General features: G+C 39.5%; 2 protein-coding genes across 3 annotated transcripts in view; one reads left to right on the top strand and one right to left on the bottom strand.

Moving 5' to 3' along the window:
* The first annotated feature begins 3570 nt into the window (after positions 1-3570).
* Positions 3571-8814, top strand: LOC117549353 (acidic leucine-rich nuclear phosphoprotein 32 family member A-like). Of its 2 annotated transcripts, XM_034221199.1 has the most exons (8): positions 3571-3764; positions 5884-6033; positions 6118-6240; positions 6334-6532; positions 6627-6742; positions 6835-6883; positions 7528-7539; positions 8360-8814. In XM_034221199.1, exons 1-8 carry the CDS (start codon positions 3711-3713, stop codon positions 8428-8430), a joined length of 774 nt encoding a protein of 257 aa, XP_034077090.1. In that variant the 5' UTR covers positions 3571-3710; the 3' UTR covers positions 8431-8814. The 2 variants fall into 2 exon arrangements, with proteins under 2 accessions (XP_034077090.1, XP_034077089.1); XM_034221198.1 differs by having other exon boundaries at positions 7528-8814.
* LOC117549344 (coronin-2B-like) overlaps positions 5643-17242 on the bottom strand; it is a 56269-nt gene continuing 44669 nt past the window's right edge. The window contains 9 exon segments of the mRNA XM_034221185.1: positions 5643-11108; positions 11327-11466; positions 12320-12410; positions 12892-13004; positions 13344-13440; positions 14249-14353; positions 14457-14540; positions 14542-14574; positions 15724-15888. Of these exon segments, the coding sequence (XP_034077076.1) occupies positions 10974-11108; positions 11327-11466; positions 12320-12410; positions 12892-13004; positions 13344-13440; positions 14249-14353; positions 14457-14540; positions 14542-14574; positions 15724-15888 (963 nt within the window). The 3' untranslated portion in view covers positions 5643-10973.

Genomic DNA, 17242 nt, shown 5'->3' with positions numbered 1-17242 from the left:
GAACCTCTGCTGAGAGAAAATATATCTCCCCTTCGAGCCTGAATATCTTATCCAGATAGTCAAGCATCTCGCGGTCACGCGACAGCGGGGGCAGGGGCCTTCTCCCCTCTGCCCACCCGGCTGTATGCGGAAGCAGATGGGCCGTTAGGCTTTCCTCCAGTGGGGGCACACCGGGACACTCCGTGTCCGAGTGGCCCTCCACTCTGAGGATTCCAGCCCAAGTAGCCACCGGAGCCTTCGTTCTGCCGCCACGTGGCCTCCACACACCGCCAGATGTCTGGCCCCCTGCCAGACATCTGCCGTTCACCCCCACTGGGTGAAACGAAGGCCGGCTGTGCTGGACGGGCCGGGCAAGCCCTGACGCAGGCTGCTCACAGGCCTCGGTGGCAACGGAGAGGGGAGCAGCAAGCCTGCACGCTCCGCCGCCATAGCCATCACCGCCGAGAAGTCCTGTCGTGCAGACCTGTGCTGATGGCCTTCCTGGCGGTCACCGGAAATCTCGGACGACGAGGTGTCATCATCGTTTTTCTATCTCTCCGAAGCTCGGACCCGCCCGGGCCGCTAGGATGGCGAAGACGAAGGGCGCTAACGCTCGAGGTCCTCCATCTCCACCACGTCGAGCTCTGGGTCCTCCACCGGCGAGACGTAGCACCCCTCAAACAGCGCCAGCCTTTGATGGCAGCTGGGGCGAGGAATCAGTTGGCAGGCGCTGCAGACTGCAGTCGGAGCCAGGTTGGCCACCGCGTGGTCGGACCCCAGGCACTCGATACACCGACAGTGGGGGTCGTCACCTTCAATGGAGCCCGGACACGAAGGACAGGGGCGCTCCACAGGTGAGTCCATTTTTGCTTTACAAAAAGTTTCTTTGTCCGTCTCACTTCACTCAGTTACTCACTGCCTTGCTGAAGAGAAATGGATGGCAGTGAGGAGAAGAGGCCTCCTTTTATGCGGTGAGATGCGCGCGCATTCAGGTAGGCCAGCGCAGGGGCCGACTACGTCTATAAAGTCTCAGTGAATGAATGCATGCATGATAGGATCGAGGGGAGTACCCATAGAGTCCAGTAGAGGGCTGAGCCTGTGAGAGATATAACTCATGCTGTGCTGCAAAACTGTGTTCAAATAAAAGAGCTTTATTTAAAATGCTAGGGTAGATTTAAACATTTGCAACAACCCCCAATAGGTTTGAGTAAAGTGATGCACAAGACATTAAGAATATTTGAAGTTGATGGAATAGTGCAGCAATAACAAAATGTCTTTGGGTTTGAATATTTTCACTCATACAGTTTGAATGAAAAACAAATTGACAGTTTATATGATATGATCAGACAGACTGAATAACACTACTTTCACAACCATAATGATATTTTCAGTAAGAGCAAAATACAACATAAAAGATGTGTAATGGAAATGACTTTAATTTTCTATTATTTAAAATGTAAACTAGAGCTGCATCTTGATTGTCTTGGTGAAGCACACAAAGCCACATTTAGCAGCTATTATGCTGTCTCTCTTCAGTGTTTGTACCAGATAAATAATACATGGAAAAGTTAGCTTCATTAAGTGTGATGCATATGTGCTGTCTTTATAAAGTGGCTTGTTTGACACTGATGGTATAAAGCAGGGAGTTAGTGTGAAGAGTAGGCTGCTGCATGAGGAGAGGAGGAAGGCAACTGACTGGCAGATTGCTTGGGAGGCTGGCGGGAGCGATGTAGGCAGCAATAACACCATTATTGGCAGTTACTCACACGTCTCCTTATCATGCACCTTATTTATAACAATAGTTAAAAGAAGTTAAAAGAAGTGAGGAAGTCATACCTTTTGATAATCATTATATAACCATTATATTTGTCAGACAAACACTTGCCAGCGCGGACATGTTCCACTATTTTCTCTTAACATGACACATTTCATTTGTATAAAGACAACAAGTCTGCTTTATTTGTTTCCACAAGAAACAATCACTTCAAATAATGCATAAGCATATTGTCTGCAAAATGTAGTGTTGTAGTATAATCAACAGGAGACCATCAAGGTATTAACTGTTTTTGGTAGTAGCCTACGTCAATGTATAATAGCTGAGATATTGAATATTTAAGAAATAGAAAAACTTCACCAAAATGTTCCACAATAATACCTTCAAATACTTCAAACATGTATTACTGTAGTATAGCCAGTGTTGGAGGATGTGTGAAATGTTTTTGGTAGAACTTTACTTTATGACCGGAAAGTTATTTAAGTTATTTTGTTGTAACAGTTTTTGGCGTTGCACTTTGTAGACGGTCAGTTTGCATGTTTTGATATACATTAGGTTGAAGTTCCTTGTATATACCTTACTTTGGTTGTTAAGAGACCTCGTTTGTGTTTTGAGGACGTTTCGTGTTTGAATTATTAATCAATGAGGTTTGAATCTGTCAATATCTTTCTAATTTAACCGAACTAGGAGAGCTCTCACCCTGCCCTCCTAACACTATACTTATCAGTAAAAGCTCTGAGAGGGCTTTAAAGCCTGACTAAATGCCTCTCTTTTAAATCCAACGATATTTCAAAACCTTTACCTACCATCAGGTGTCGTTTGAAAAAAATTACTACCGAGAGCCCCTCGCTCTAAAGCTCCTTTGGTCGTTAAGTCAAATACAAAATAATTTAAAAAAAGGCATTGCGAAGGTACATGGTCTTTATTGGCTTTGCAATTGATATTAAGATAATCCAAAAGTAACGGAAAGTAATCAAGTTACATTACTTTTAAATAGATAGATTAGGTTACATTATGACTCATTTTAAAGTGGATACATTTATGGTAGTTTTTGTTCTAATGATTTCCACTTTTAGAAGCATAAATATTTCCTTGCTTTCCAATCATATGAACATCCATTTGATGGAGATACCCCAATATACCAATCACACACACACAATCATATATATCAATGTATATGTAATACCTTCACAAATTAAAAATCTGTCACAGAGGTTAAGCTGTTTTGTTATTAAAATGTTGTGTAAACCTGAAGGGAAGTGAAAAAGGTTGATACTATACTATGCATAACGATTATCTCTACACTGAATACATTTTTAGTAGTTAGTTATAAATGTAAATATACAGACACGTTTTTGATGTAGTTCACTATCTATAACAACTATATACCCATAATTGATTGATCCCATTCTAAAGTGGTTAATGTACAGCAGTTGTCATGCTTTTTGTAGAAAACAGGTGACTTTTATTTATTGTGTTTCAACTATTGTGTTTGTGTTCTTTTTTTCAAAATATGGGGATGCATTTACAATGTGAATAAAATCAAACAAAATCCAAGAGCTCCACTTCACATCACCTCAAGTGGTGTGCCTCTTTAATATTGAGAAATTATGCAATGACAAACATGTCACATACATCTCACATGTCATGTATTCCGTGTAAAACATTAAAGGATAAGATTAGCCATATAAACTTAAGTTAACAAACAACCAAACTTCGACAACAAAACCCCACCCAGTTTGATAGGGGTGTCTCCATTGGCCTCCCTGTCTGTTAATCCGTTCCCTCTTTATTCCGCTCCTGCCATTGGTCGGCGGTGACGACAATCCCGAGACGTGATCCCGCCCACCGAGCGGATCAAGTTTGAATGAACAACAGCAGTCTGTTCTAGAGGTGCTAGTTGCATTTGCAGTAATTATTAAAAGTGTGTATCATATCGCGGGGGCGCTGATCAAGGATGGACATGAAGAAAAGAATCCACCTAGAGTTGCGGAACCGCACTCCGTCAGATGTAAGTTGGCCTCACATATCGCTGCTAATGTTTCACTCTCAGCTAATGGAGAATCTTTCGTGTGATGTCTTGGCGTGGGGATACAAAGTTTCCTCCAAGTTAAATAGGTGATGGTAGACGTCGGATCACATTGTTGCTTTGAGAACATGTTTACAGTTGGCAGGTCGCTGCAGGTACGCCGGGTGAACTTTTGTGCACGTCTTGGATGTGCAGTTTGAGAATGCTGCACAGCTTTTCATGCCAGCGGTATAAACAAGGCAAGCAGCACGAGAAGCCATATCTGTAACTTTTCATCTAAGAAACGCGCCCCGTTTCCCCTTTAAATTCCCTCGGTATTGCTATGTACTCTTTGTTTGATGGGTTATCTGCATGCTGTGACTGCGAAATTAATATACCTGAACATTTAAGCCGTGCGCGTGGCGCGTTAAGGATGCGGATGCTCAAAGTCATGACATTATCAATGATGCATAAAGATCATAGCCTCGATTTATTGCCGTACAAATGCGTCCTACACCGACAGTTAACTCAAGCAGTCGTTTGGACTCGTTTATTTCTGCAGGAGGTGCATTCAAACCTACTCGAGCCATGCAGCCTGTATCTGGAGCCACAGTGCGCACAGATGGCCGAAAGAAAGCGGTGTTAGCATGGACCGTTTCCGACCACCAGGCTGGGCGAAAACCTAGAGAAAACACAGATACATGCTTCAGAAACACCCACACATTGTTATTTACTGCAGGGTGTGCATTCAGCCGTTTCACAGAGACTCTTGTGGTTTTTCGACGACACTTCCAGCAGCCATAATGAAAACAAATGGTCGAGCCGCGTTGTTGTTGCTCTAGTTTTCCAGAACTAGGACAAGCCGCCATTTTACTGAGAAACAAAGACATCCGAAATACACCGAATATCCCGTTCATTCGACACAAACGACGAAGGATTCATCATACCTTCCTATTAACAGAGGTCTATACACGCCTTCAGTCCAAACGGAAAGTGTTTTGCAGAAGCAACAATGAAACGTTTGCCTGGCAGCTATCTAATGTGCCTCAGCTGCCCCTCCTACTCACAAATGACCCTGTGCACGACTCGTAGGGCTGTTTCTGCCTCCGTTTCCACTAATCGCTCTGTACCTTCCGCACACATCTATTACTACGTTCAAACTCGGTTATAAAGCGCGTGTCTGTTTATTATGAAAACGTAGCTAAATGTGATATTTACGTAATGGTCTGAGAGCCAATGCATCGCGATAACTACTGCGTTGTAATGTGTCTAAGGATTATTGATGGACTGTAATGTTTTCATAGTTTCGGTGCTCAGTGCTGATTGGCTGTTAAAGGCTGTGTTAATATATCCGATAACAGCACACCTGAGAGACTGCCTATCAGTTTATTTATTATCAATGCAACGAGCCAAAAGCAACGCTCATGTAAATGCAATGTAGCTCAATGTGTGTTTATCGAGGGCTATGTGGATAGAGAACCCTTTGTTACTTGGTAAACGGCACTTAAGGAAAACAAATGCAACATTTGTCACATAGAGAAATATAAGTATAAAGTAAAGGGAAATACTTCAGTATGTACAAGTAGCTGAAATCTTTAACCAAGTACCATATTTGAGTACATGTACTAAATGGCAGAAATAAAGTGGCAGAAGTGTGGATCCTGGATGGAACCAAGTAAAAAAAAAATGGCAAAACCAAAAACTTTAATTCCTCCATTACAATAACAAGTCCTTCTTTGTTTTAAGTACAAATTAAAAAAAAATCACCACAATTCTAAATACAATACATAAAAAACAGAATTCGTATAATTATTAGTACCACATTAGTTACCTTTTCATTTCTTATCAGGAAAAGTACTTGAATGAAGCAGTAGACTTTAGCAGTAGCAATTAAGTTAGCCATTTACTAACATTTTATTTATTATGCAAACATGATCATTCAAAGCGACTTACAATTAGTAAAGTCAAACTCAATCTCAGTAATATTAAGAGCTTCTCATCAAAACTTTAAGTGCATCCCTCTTTAATAAAAAAAATCTGAGATCTTTAACTTGGAAATTGTCTAGGCCTCATATTCAGTTTGTCTTTTTTTTTAATAACTATTCGGAAATGTGCTTTTCAGGTCAAAGAACTTGTTCTAGACAACTGTCGCTCAAATGAAGGAAAGATCGAGGGTCTAACAGATGAGTTTGAGGAGCTGGAATTTCTAAGCACAATCAATGTTGGACTGACCTCAGTTGCCCACTTGCCGAAGCTAAATAAACTCAAAAAGGTGGGTGTTTTTCTGCACAAAACAAGTCTGTTACTTAAGGCTTTGGGGTTTTGCATATTTTGATCTGTTTTAATTGATCCACAGCTTGAACTCAGCGATAACAGGATCTCAGGAGGGTTGGAAGTTCTGGCAGCGAAATGCCCCAACCTCACACATCTCAACCTCAGTGGCAACAAGATTAAAGACCTCAGCACAATAGGACCATTGGTAAGTGAGACCCCAAAATAGTTGCTGAATAATTCACAATATACCAAGCAGCTAGCTGTAATTATTGAGCAAACTTGATTTTTCTTTTGACAGAAAGAATTGGGAACCCTTAAAAGTCTGGATCTGTTTAACTGTGAAGTGACAAACCTGAACGAATACAGAGACAACGTGTTCAAGCTGCTACCCCAGCTCACGTACCTGGACGGGTACGACAAAGACGACAAAGAGGCACCAGATTCTGATGCTGAGGTCTATGCAGAGGGCTTGGATGATGACGATGACGATGAAGATGGTGAGTTTGCGGACTCGCACACATTCATGTGTTCTTTCTAGCATCTGTTAAGGTGGGAACATCTGGCTAATAACAACAAACTTGTGTCACCCAGATGTCGATGAGGAGGAGGATGATGAAGATGCAGCACCAGGAGATGAGGAGGAGGAGGAAGGAGAGGAAGACGAAGAGGAGAATGAAGAAGAGGAAGAGGAGGACGTCAGTGGAGAGGTGAGAGTACATCAGATTTGCACTCTGTAATGATACAAAAATCATTCTAAATGAAATTGTATTAACTTTACCATTTGTTTGTTTTTTTAAAGGAGGAAGAGGACGAAGATGTGAATGACAAGGAGGATGAGGATGATGAAGGTGAGTAAAATAATGGCTGACTTTAAAACATAAGCAGTCTCCTAAATCTACTCTACTAGTTGCTAAGTGTATATATTATATACAAATCTTTATAGTATATATTTGTTGCAGTAAGTACACAATAAATCAACAGTTTTCATGTTTTCAGTGAAACGCATGTCATTGTTGCCCGTTAAACATATTGAATGCATTTCCTTCAGTATAAAAACATTTTGTATGCGTCTTTTTTTAAAACAAATATTTAAAGTTTTTATATTTAGCTTGCATGTTCTCTCCAACAACTACTGAGCAATATTAGTAGTTATTACATTTTGTCTGGAAAGAGTTTGTCAATTGTAATAATTCAAAGTAGGTAATTTGTATCAAATTTGTCTTGCTACTAGAGAAGGCAGGAAACAACTGCTTTTATACTAATAGGAAACAATATTATGCATGTACCCTTGTATTGGCAATCAGACTGCAACTTTATAATGACACTGCCAATTACATTTATGAACAGACAGTAATGTGTTTTTACAAAAATCCAAAAGTCTCGCCAGCCACTGTTAGTCCTAAATGATGGAACCTGCAAAACAACTTTAACGGAAGACATGGATTTACTTCTAGTCTTTGCCTCTCTTTAAACACAACTCTCGTTTTTGTAGAAGAAGAGCGAGGTCAGAAGAGAAAAAGGGATCTGGATGAAGAAGGGGAAGAAGGAGAAGAAGGAGAAGACGATGAAGACGATTGAGGGTCCTCTTGAAGCTAAGTCATGAACTGTTAAACTTGTATCTCCCAGTCACTTCCCAACAACCCCATGTCATTTCCCCCCCCGTTTCATATTGCAGTAGGAGTGGTTTTTGTTATTGGCCAGTCAGGTAGATGGGGTTGTCTGGAGAAATATCTTAAATGTATGTACCTTTGATGCTCCTGTGTTCCAGTCTTTACAGTCCACTTTTATCTGCTCTGTGGACACCAATTTTGTAATATCCAATAATGGCAAAGATAAACCTTTTTAAGAAATGTTTTTTTCTTTTCTAACGTTGTGTAAGACCAGTTTCTGATGTATTTTATTTAAAACCCCCTTCAAAAGAAAATAACAAAATACAAAACAAAAAAAGAGTGCATGTCTAAACATTTTAAAGTCAAATACTGGATTTCATGTATGGCTGTCCTCTCCTCGTCTTAAACTTATTTTTGCATCATACTTTTATCTCTTTTTCTTTTTAAATGTAAGTTATGTGTTTGTAGTGTCACCAGTATGCCAATACTCTCTGCTGTCCTGGTGTGAAACTTCTGTCTGAACATGCACAGTGTGACCCTCACAGGGCATATTTTTAAATCCTAGCAAAGAAATGTCTGCCCTTGTCAAAGCCGCTCCTCCTCCTTAAACCCTCAGCTTTGATAGTTCGGAAATTACGTGTTATTGTAAATACTGACCAAATCTATTTTTTTGTATTCTCTTTGATGACGGCAGACATTGAACAGACAACTGAGGTGAAACTTTGACTTGTAATAAGATATTAAATATGTATGCTGCTTTATCTAAAAAAAAAAACGCAGTGTGACATTTCTTGAATTTGAACATAACTTTGTATGCATAATCTTTCCATAAAGAGAAATGTTCAACATCAAAACTCATCATCACTTTTCCCATGTTCTTTTCTGTGACACACAGGTGGCAATGTTTGAATTTGTGGTGGTAGTGTAGAGAAATACTTGATATAAACCAAGGTTACAACTGCAAATTATGTGCATAGAAATGTTATTGTTACAAAATATGTAAACTCTGGAAAAACGGTCAGTTACTTGGACTTTGTTTTCACTATTATTCGTACTGGTCAAATTGGCCTACCTCAGTGATTTTTCACTCCATGTTAAATCCACTGTCATCAGCCAAATTGTTTAATTTTCCCTCCCATTCACTTCAATAAATCCCTTTTTATATACGTTTTTGAGTTTGTGGTCCTTGTGCAACATTGTCATGTCAAATGCAAAGTATATACATGGTAACAGTTTTAGGTCATTGATGGAAAGATGATATTTTTCAGATTGAGATGTCATACTGTTAATTCTATTGCACAAAACTCTTCACCAAAGACCACGCCAATCACATTTAAACTGGGTTTAATTGTCCAAAATGTTAGTCAAGTTCAGTGCCAAACTAAATGGGTAGAATTACCAAGGTTACCTTTGTCTAAGCCAAAATGCCATTCAATTGTACAATACGTTTTCATAATTTAAAAGCCTCTCTATACTGTGATTCCAGGTTCCCAAAGATGTACCAATTAGTTTGTTGGTGATAGTCCTCAGTACACCTACACAAGAAGCCCTGACAAAACTCAACTCCAATCTAACTTCACCTGTCTCTCCACTGTAGCTGACCCATCTCTGGTAGATCCTTATCCCACTGTCTACTTTCACTGTAGAGTTAGATTTTTCCTGCAAAAAACACATTTACCATTATAGTGTCACTGGTTCCAGTCTGCATGTAAAGGGCTTGTTTTATGGACCCTTTATGTTCCAACTATGATGTGATCAGGGAAGACTTGAGACCGTAACTGACTTTTTTACCAACTCTGGGCACAGATCCGTTTCTGCATGAAGCCGATCTAATCATTTTCCTTATCTCAGTCCATCAGTAATATGAAAGGGTGAATGAAATGGGCCTTGGTTAAAAGACACATTGCATGTTGTGCAGCATCTTTGTCAAATGTTAATCAAGTGCCCATTTTACTTTTTACACTGAGGGGAAAAAACATGAAACGGTCAAATGTAGGCATTTATACCACAATTCAACCTAAATCTGATGATTGAACAAGTGAGCAGCAGAGATTACCTGGAGTTAAGCACATATCACTCACTAATGGTGATATGCTTAGTTTAAATGTTAAAGGATGGTTATTATCACAGTTTTCAGCACTGTTAGGAAAATGCAAGATTATATTATTTATACCTTATCTGATGTTATGTCGTTGGAGTCACAAAACTAATACCATAAAAGGTACAGTGTCACACAAATCTTGCACCAACTGGAAACATTCAGCAAAATCTATCAAGCATCACAATCATTACTTGCGCAGCCACAGCATACAAAAAATGGGATTAACAAATATACATGTTATTAGTTAAAAAGGTAATTTGTGACAAATAAATAGAAGCAAATATACATTACCACCTACTTGGCCCTAAAACCCAAAACAGCCAGCAAAGCTTCTGTTGAGACTATACCGGAGTCAGGCAAGTCCACCACCTCTAAATACATGTCTCCCCTGCTGCTTAACCACTATTTAAATAAAGAGTAAAGTACTAAAGTGAGTGATCATCCACTCCTTGGAAAGAAAGACTGCATAAGGGTAGCTATAAGTCAGTATTATGAAGTCAATTTATAGCCAGTAACATCGGTTAGGGTGAAAAAAGGGACGGGATAAGCAGCTCGTGAAAAGCATGAGCCACGTCTGCAAAAGCTTGTGTTGTCTGTCAGGTGCAAAAATACTTCACGTCAGCCGTTTTGAAAGGATGCTGCAGCTCGCTGAAAATGGTGTCTGCAGCAGGGAGTAAGGCCTTGTGGAAGCAAAATAGGAGCCAGCGTGACAAGTCTTTTTATCCTCCAGGTTTGCCTCGGCAAAAAATGAGAATTGTGGTTTGGTCATAAGAGGTTGGGAGATGGTTTTTTTTTTGCGTAGTGATCAAGGTATTGCATCGTGAATGGCAGGTTAGGCACAGTGAGACAAATACTCTAGAGGTCTGGCAGAAAATATGCAACAACTGATCCCAACACTTGAGTGTGCTAGATCAGGAACAAGTAGTAAAAATACAGACAATACTAAATGGATTGGATCTCAAACATCCATCGAGTTCATGTTAAGGTGGAAATCCATGAACATTGCCTCGTCTCCATTACTTATCACATTTGTTAATATTACTATTTTCCAGTAATTGTTCCAGTTAAGACATTATCCAACACTTCATATTAGTGTATGCGCTATGCAGGGCAGCAGGAATGAATATACAATTTATCAAAAAAGAGGCTGAGGAGGGCTCAGAAGCTTGTTGGAGGTCAGAATTTGGGGCAAAGGAAGCAGCTTTGCCAGTCCAGGTGGTTGAGAGGTCAGACGTTGTTGGGGCTAACGTTCTTCAGGTTGTTGAGCTCCAGCTCCAGCTGGCGTATTCGCACATCCTTGGTGGTCAGCTCCTCCTTCAGCCGCCGCAGTTCATCCTGCTGCCGAAAGAACATCCGCAGGAGCTACGTAAAGAAAACAAAAACTCCTGCAAGTTACACATACAAGTATTAACATGTTAACAGAATACATTCTTAGAATGTAAACAGATGGAAGACACTTATAGTCACTGCAAAAAGCTGAGGCAGATTCACTCTACTCAGAAAGACAACTTTTACACTAGGGGAACAGCAGGGTATAGAGATGGCAGCTGTGTGAAGTCACAGCATTATTCAACACACACCTCGTTCTCTGTCCTGGGGGGTACATTCTCCAGCAGGTCGATCCCATTCACTACCACACTCTTCTTTTCCTTCACTGGGGCCTTGAACACTAACTGGTTCGGTCGCTGGTAACCCTCCTTCAGGGATATCAAGACTGGGTCTGTTCACATATAACAAGCAAAATAATGTAAAAACCAACAAAATAGCACAAAGAGGCTTAAAGGCACTTTTCACAAATAAAAGATACCATTTTTACCACGTTACTATAGTGGTATTCATTAATCTTGATTATTTTCTATATTGTAAGTAATCCTGGTCTCCCTGGAAAGAGCGATGCTGTTGAGTTTTTGAGATGTATGTTTTCGGCGCTTTGACTATCACAAGCCGAGTACCATCTTTTTCAATTAAAATATATTAACACATTTAAGGCAGAAATCTCATGGGCAATATCTTCAACACTCACACACAAACAATCTATATTGATGAGTAGCACAACAGATAAGAGGAACATTTGTGACTTTGGATTTAACTGTCCCTTTACAGGTCACCAATTTCTCAATTCTCTGTGTTTGTCTTAAATCTAACTCTTGCATATGTACTCATAGCTTTTTAACATTTGGAAAACCATATGTGCAATTCATTCAATACCTGATCTGCAAACTATAATCTGTAGTTTTCCCAATACAAGATTCCCCCTATTGTTTGCAGTTAGATGAGTGTCAAATGACTTCCACAGAGGTAACATTGGAGAGGGTAATGTTCACTTTGAAAAGGCAGTCTGTAATGCTTTATTATGTCTTAAAACTGTAAGTCCTGGATTTAGTGTTAAAGTGGCTGACCTTATAATTTAAAGACCTCATAAAATGCATATCAGAGTTGGAGTTAGAGTATATATAATTTTAAGGAAATATATGTGGGAGTTAGCACCCAACGCAGGATGATGTGTTGGTATAAGTTTATTTTTGGCAAAAAGTGTATTCTGTTAAATGTTGTGTGTCTGAAGTGATGTTCACCTCTGTTAATGCCGCTCAGCCATTCGCTTGCAGACAGTGCAGGTTCTGTTCCTGCAGTCATGGGGTAGATGTCCTCCTGGTACGTGTCTGACTGTAAACCAAGAAACATACATTCTTGTTTTATTGATTAGATTTGGTATCGGATGGAAAAAAAGATCATATTATGTTGTCTTAAACAAGATTTCATGTTTTAAAGCATTACATGTAACCTCTCAGCATTGGTTTTCGTATCCACACCAATGCCTTCAGCGAGCACTTAGACACTTACTGGCCTTTTCTCTCTGTGTTGCTACACTTGTAAGTCAAACCAGGAAATGAAAAATGATCCTTTTACATTCAGATTAATTACCTCTCCTAAATGACTCTCAGCTCTGATTACTTAGCTGTGTATTTCATAGCATACCAGACTGCTGCACTGTATGTCAAAGAGTTTCCAAGAGATGTTGATTAACCACAAACAAAATGTTTGGCTCTTTAACCAAGTATGTGCTGATTAATTGCAAAAATGTTTGCAGATATAATAATAAGAGAACAGAGTTAAATCTGTTCATTATTCATTTATACCCACTAACCCTCCTCGGCACAATCATGGAGATGGGCTCGATCAAACCCTTCAGGGTGACGAGCTTGTAGAAGCGGAAAACCTCGCACGCTCCCACGTCCAGCCCGTGCTTCGGCATCACACCTGCAGACAATCATCAGAATCGGTGGTGACACAACCTTTTTGACAAAATAAAACAATTCCATCCAAGCAATTCAACACCAATGGCAGTCACAAGAACAAGAGAAAAGTATCAACCTGCTGCGATGTGACACGAAGTTAGTGGAAATCATAAAGCTACTCTGAGGGAATGTATTTCAATTATTCTGCCTCACTTTTCCCTTCAGTTCATTTCATCCTTTCAGCCATGCAGCACCACTTTCAGAGTAGTAAATCCCTCCTCCCTTCCCTAAAGACTGCTAATGAAGCAGGTAGTATCTGTCACTCCGCTCTCAGCAGGAGAGATCACATTTGCTGACTTACCGAGTCCTTTCTGCGGGGTCGGGGACCGGAACTCCATTAGGTATTGTAAGTACGGCTTCTCTGTGGTAATCTCAAAGTACCGGATGTTGCCGTCCCCCTGCCAAGGCACCAGAATGTGTCCGTTACATTACAGTTCAAGAAGTAACTAATTTTTGACCAGATTAGTAAAGCCTCATCTCATTGTTGTGCTTTGCTCCAATTCCCAAAATAAACTGTGCCGTCTTAGATTTCAATACTTCTTTAAATGCTTTACCTAACATTTTAAATGACTGAGGTTTTTCAAATTAATGAAGGGTGTTGAAGATTAGAAAAGCAAATATGAATATCTTTTAAATCAAAATTGAAATAATACCCTAACACCTAGTGTCAATTCTCAGAATAGTTTGCGTTCAGACGTGTCTGTGCAGCAACCAGGAGGAAATATGTGATTGGTGTCAAATATAAGGCATACAAATTGACATTCATAAATACATATTTGACACTAACACATAAACATTATTTTGCTATTGTGTTGACTTGGAACCGTTTGTTCACTTTATTTAGGGGGAATTTTCTGCTGGTTTTAGTTAAAGGGATGCATAATGCTCAAATTCTATAATTTATTTTATCATTTTAATTTATTTATGCATTTTATGTTTGTATGCTCTTGGCACTTGGCACTCAAAAAAAAGACAACATTGACCTTTGTAGCTCATTATTTTGTTTTGTATTTGCCATATTTATTTTTGAACTGTTTGCCTCTATCCTGTTATTTCGTGAGATGAATATATTAAAAATAAAAACCTGTAGTACAGTTTTGATAATTTAATAGACATCAGTTTGGTTCTGAATGAGGTCAATCTTAAAAAATGTACAGTTCTGAGAAATAATTTCCTTGTTGTGACCCAGTGATAGGCAGCACTGACCTTGCCTGCCAGGTACAACATGTGTGTGTCAGCATCATAGAAAGGAAACAACAGTCCTGACAGGCCGTCTATGTCCTCCTCCACAATTGGCATGGACAAATCCTCCTAGAAGGAGAAACACACACATACACACAATGCTAATTAAACACACACTCGCTCCACCCACTCTGGCATTACATGCGCGGGCCATATGGAGGTGTTGTCTGACCTGGTCCCAGAGAGCGATCTGCCGGGTGTTCCAGCGTGAGACCCCTGTGGTGAGCAGTCGCTTCATGTTGCCCAGAAACACCACCCCGGTTCACGCGGTGGTTCTTACAGCTGGCTTGCTGGTGGAGCAGCACACAGAGACATAGTGTTAATGATACAGGGACCAGCTCGGGGGGTTATTCTCTTATGTATTATCAGTATTCATTCTTAGGACTATTATGTTGTTGTGACAATACAGAGAAAGGATACAAATACATTAGCATCATTATTTATAGTAGGGAGCACACAGGTAGCATATGCTCTATAATAGGGTTGGCAAACAGCCTCAGATGTAATCTTTGAAAGTAGATCTGTATTTCAGGTTCATATTTTCATGATGTTTCCCCTTTCTATCACAACCTCTCTATTCTGCTCCTCCTGCGCTCTGGTGTTGATAACCTCCACTTGGTGCAGCAAACATGAGTCTAATCAAAAACCATTTCCTGGTGATCTGGTGGGGAGAACACCAAGGGCAAATATTACAACAAATCATTAGGTGACCCTAATTAAATCTGTAGATTACAATTATTTTGACCAAAACCAGGCTTTACATTTGAATTTGTGATCTCATAGAGCTGCAATTTCTACAACAAAATTTCTTCCACAAGTTTTTGGATCCTGGCCACGGGGGTTTGTTCTCGTTCAGCCAGAAGAGTGTTAGTGAGCCATTGATGCAGGGCATTAAGGCACTCTGATCAAATGTCAGTGACCTTATGAACTGGTCAGCTGCCAACAAATAGGTGTATTTATTGTTATTATTGTTTGTTTAATACTCGATTCTGATTGGTCAATAACTCAATACTATGGTGTGTTATTTCTGTTATGCACACATTTCTATGTATGCATTTCTTATGTTAAATTCTGGAGAAGATATTTTTTTAAATGAATAAATTATTTTTTAAATAAAAAAAATAGTTCTTAAGCTAAGATTGGTCTCAAATGATTAATTTAGCCATGTAATAAACAGGATAATATCCAGCCAGCCGGTCATTATTACACCATCCTGCTGTGTTCATTTTGAAATAATGAACAGCTAGCTGTATATTATCCCATAGACGCGCTTAACATTTTACTTGTTTACCCTATCATTTTAAAATCATTGGGTAAACATGAGGTTCGGTGGAGGTGAAATCTCATCAACATTATTCCAATTTGATGTAGTCTTAGGAAAAAAAACTATTAATTATTTCCACAGTATAATCAGTTGTAGCAAGGGATATTTTGCTGACCTGAAGGACGGCCCCGGAGCGTGGTTCGATGACTCGCAGCTTCTTGTCTTTGCAGCTGGTGGCCAGCAGGCTGCCGTCGGTGTTGAAGGACATGCTGAGGATGACGTCAGTGTGGCAGTCGATCATCTTCACCGGCTCTCCGATCTCCAGGTTCCAGATCAGGATCTGACACGGGAGAGAGGGAGAGTTTGGGTGGAGCTGTTAGATTGCTGTAGCGCTTGATTCAGATGGTGTGATTATGTTGTGGGCTTGGGACTAGAATTTGCCTTTGTTTTTGTGTGCTACTAATAACACATCCGACAGTAGTCTGTTCTGATATTCAAGGTGAAATAAAAACAATATACTTTTCATATAATTACTAATTCTATTAATCGTTCAGTTTATAAAATGACCTAAAACACAATTTTTCAGAGCCCAAGGTGTTATATTTATGTTATATCTGACAAATACCCTGAAATACTCATTTGATTATGATATGGAAAGTTAATATTTAGGAAGCTATAACCAGCAATTATTTGGCATTTGTGCTTGATAAATACAAACAATAATTGATTAATCAAACACAATATCATATAAGAAGAATACTTTCAAAATTAACTAAAAGGTACTCTCAAATAAATCAAGTGACACGTTTTATATATCTAAAAGTATTTGAGTATCTAAGAAGGCATGAATTAAAAACATTTAGCTGCTTATAAATCCTGTTAAGCCCGAGCCTGTTTTTCAGGTCTCAGGCTCGAAAATGACATTCCCAGAACAAATGACCATATCTTGCCTTCTAAAAGGGTTAAATTAATAATTTTTTTTCTCAAAGCAAGGTTACACCTGTGAGTTGGATGTAGAAAAGTCAGAATCAATATAGATGTTTTTATTTTAAAGTAAATTCAGATTGAACACAGTAAAACAAATTTAAATGATTGTGTCCGTCCAAAAAAAAAAAATACTTAGTGAAAACCACCCTTGAATGATGGGATGGTAGACTAAAAGCTTTAGGAATCCAAACTACAACATATAATAAGTACCCTGTATCAAGATTGATGCAAAACAAGTGAAATTTGACCTTTTTAGAGAGATTTAGCAACAAAAAAACCCACTTCTGGGGTCATTTGGGTGGATTTTCCATATCTCTGGCCCCCCTTGGTCGATTTTGATGATTAACAGCTCTTTCTAACCGTCAGAGCCAATGGAATCGAGGGGAACTCCCACATACACACACACATTACCAAATAAGGAGTGAGTGACGCAAAAACCGGAAACTGCGATAACTCTGGTGGCTACCTTTAGCAGCTAACTTTTACTCCGATTTTTACATAAAAATTGAAGTATGGATTATAAATAATTTTTTCAAAGCGACAGACACATTGTCAACCTATGGATTAATGCCATTGAACACGTCTTTTGATCAGATTGACAGCTACGGTGAGACGATCTCCCGTAAAAGCTCCATAAAGGTACGTGTTGTGATGTCTGTGTTTGCTTCCCCTGTCGCGAGTTCGGATCGCTCAGTGATGATACTATA

Source organism: Gymnodraco acuticeps, unplaced genomic scaffold (assembly GCF_902827175.1).
Source record: "Gymnodraco acuticeps unplaced genomic scaffold, fGymAcu1.1, whole genome shotgun sequence".
In the NCBI taxonomy this organism is placed as follows: domain Eukaryota; kingdom Metazoa; phylum Chordata; class Actinopteri; order Perciformes; family Bathydraconidae; genus Gymnodraco; species Gymnodraco acuticeps.
This window is presented reverse-complemented; position numbering and strand designations above follow the sequence as displayed.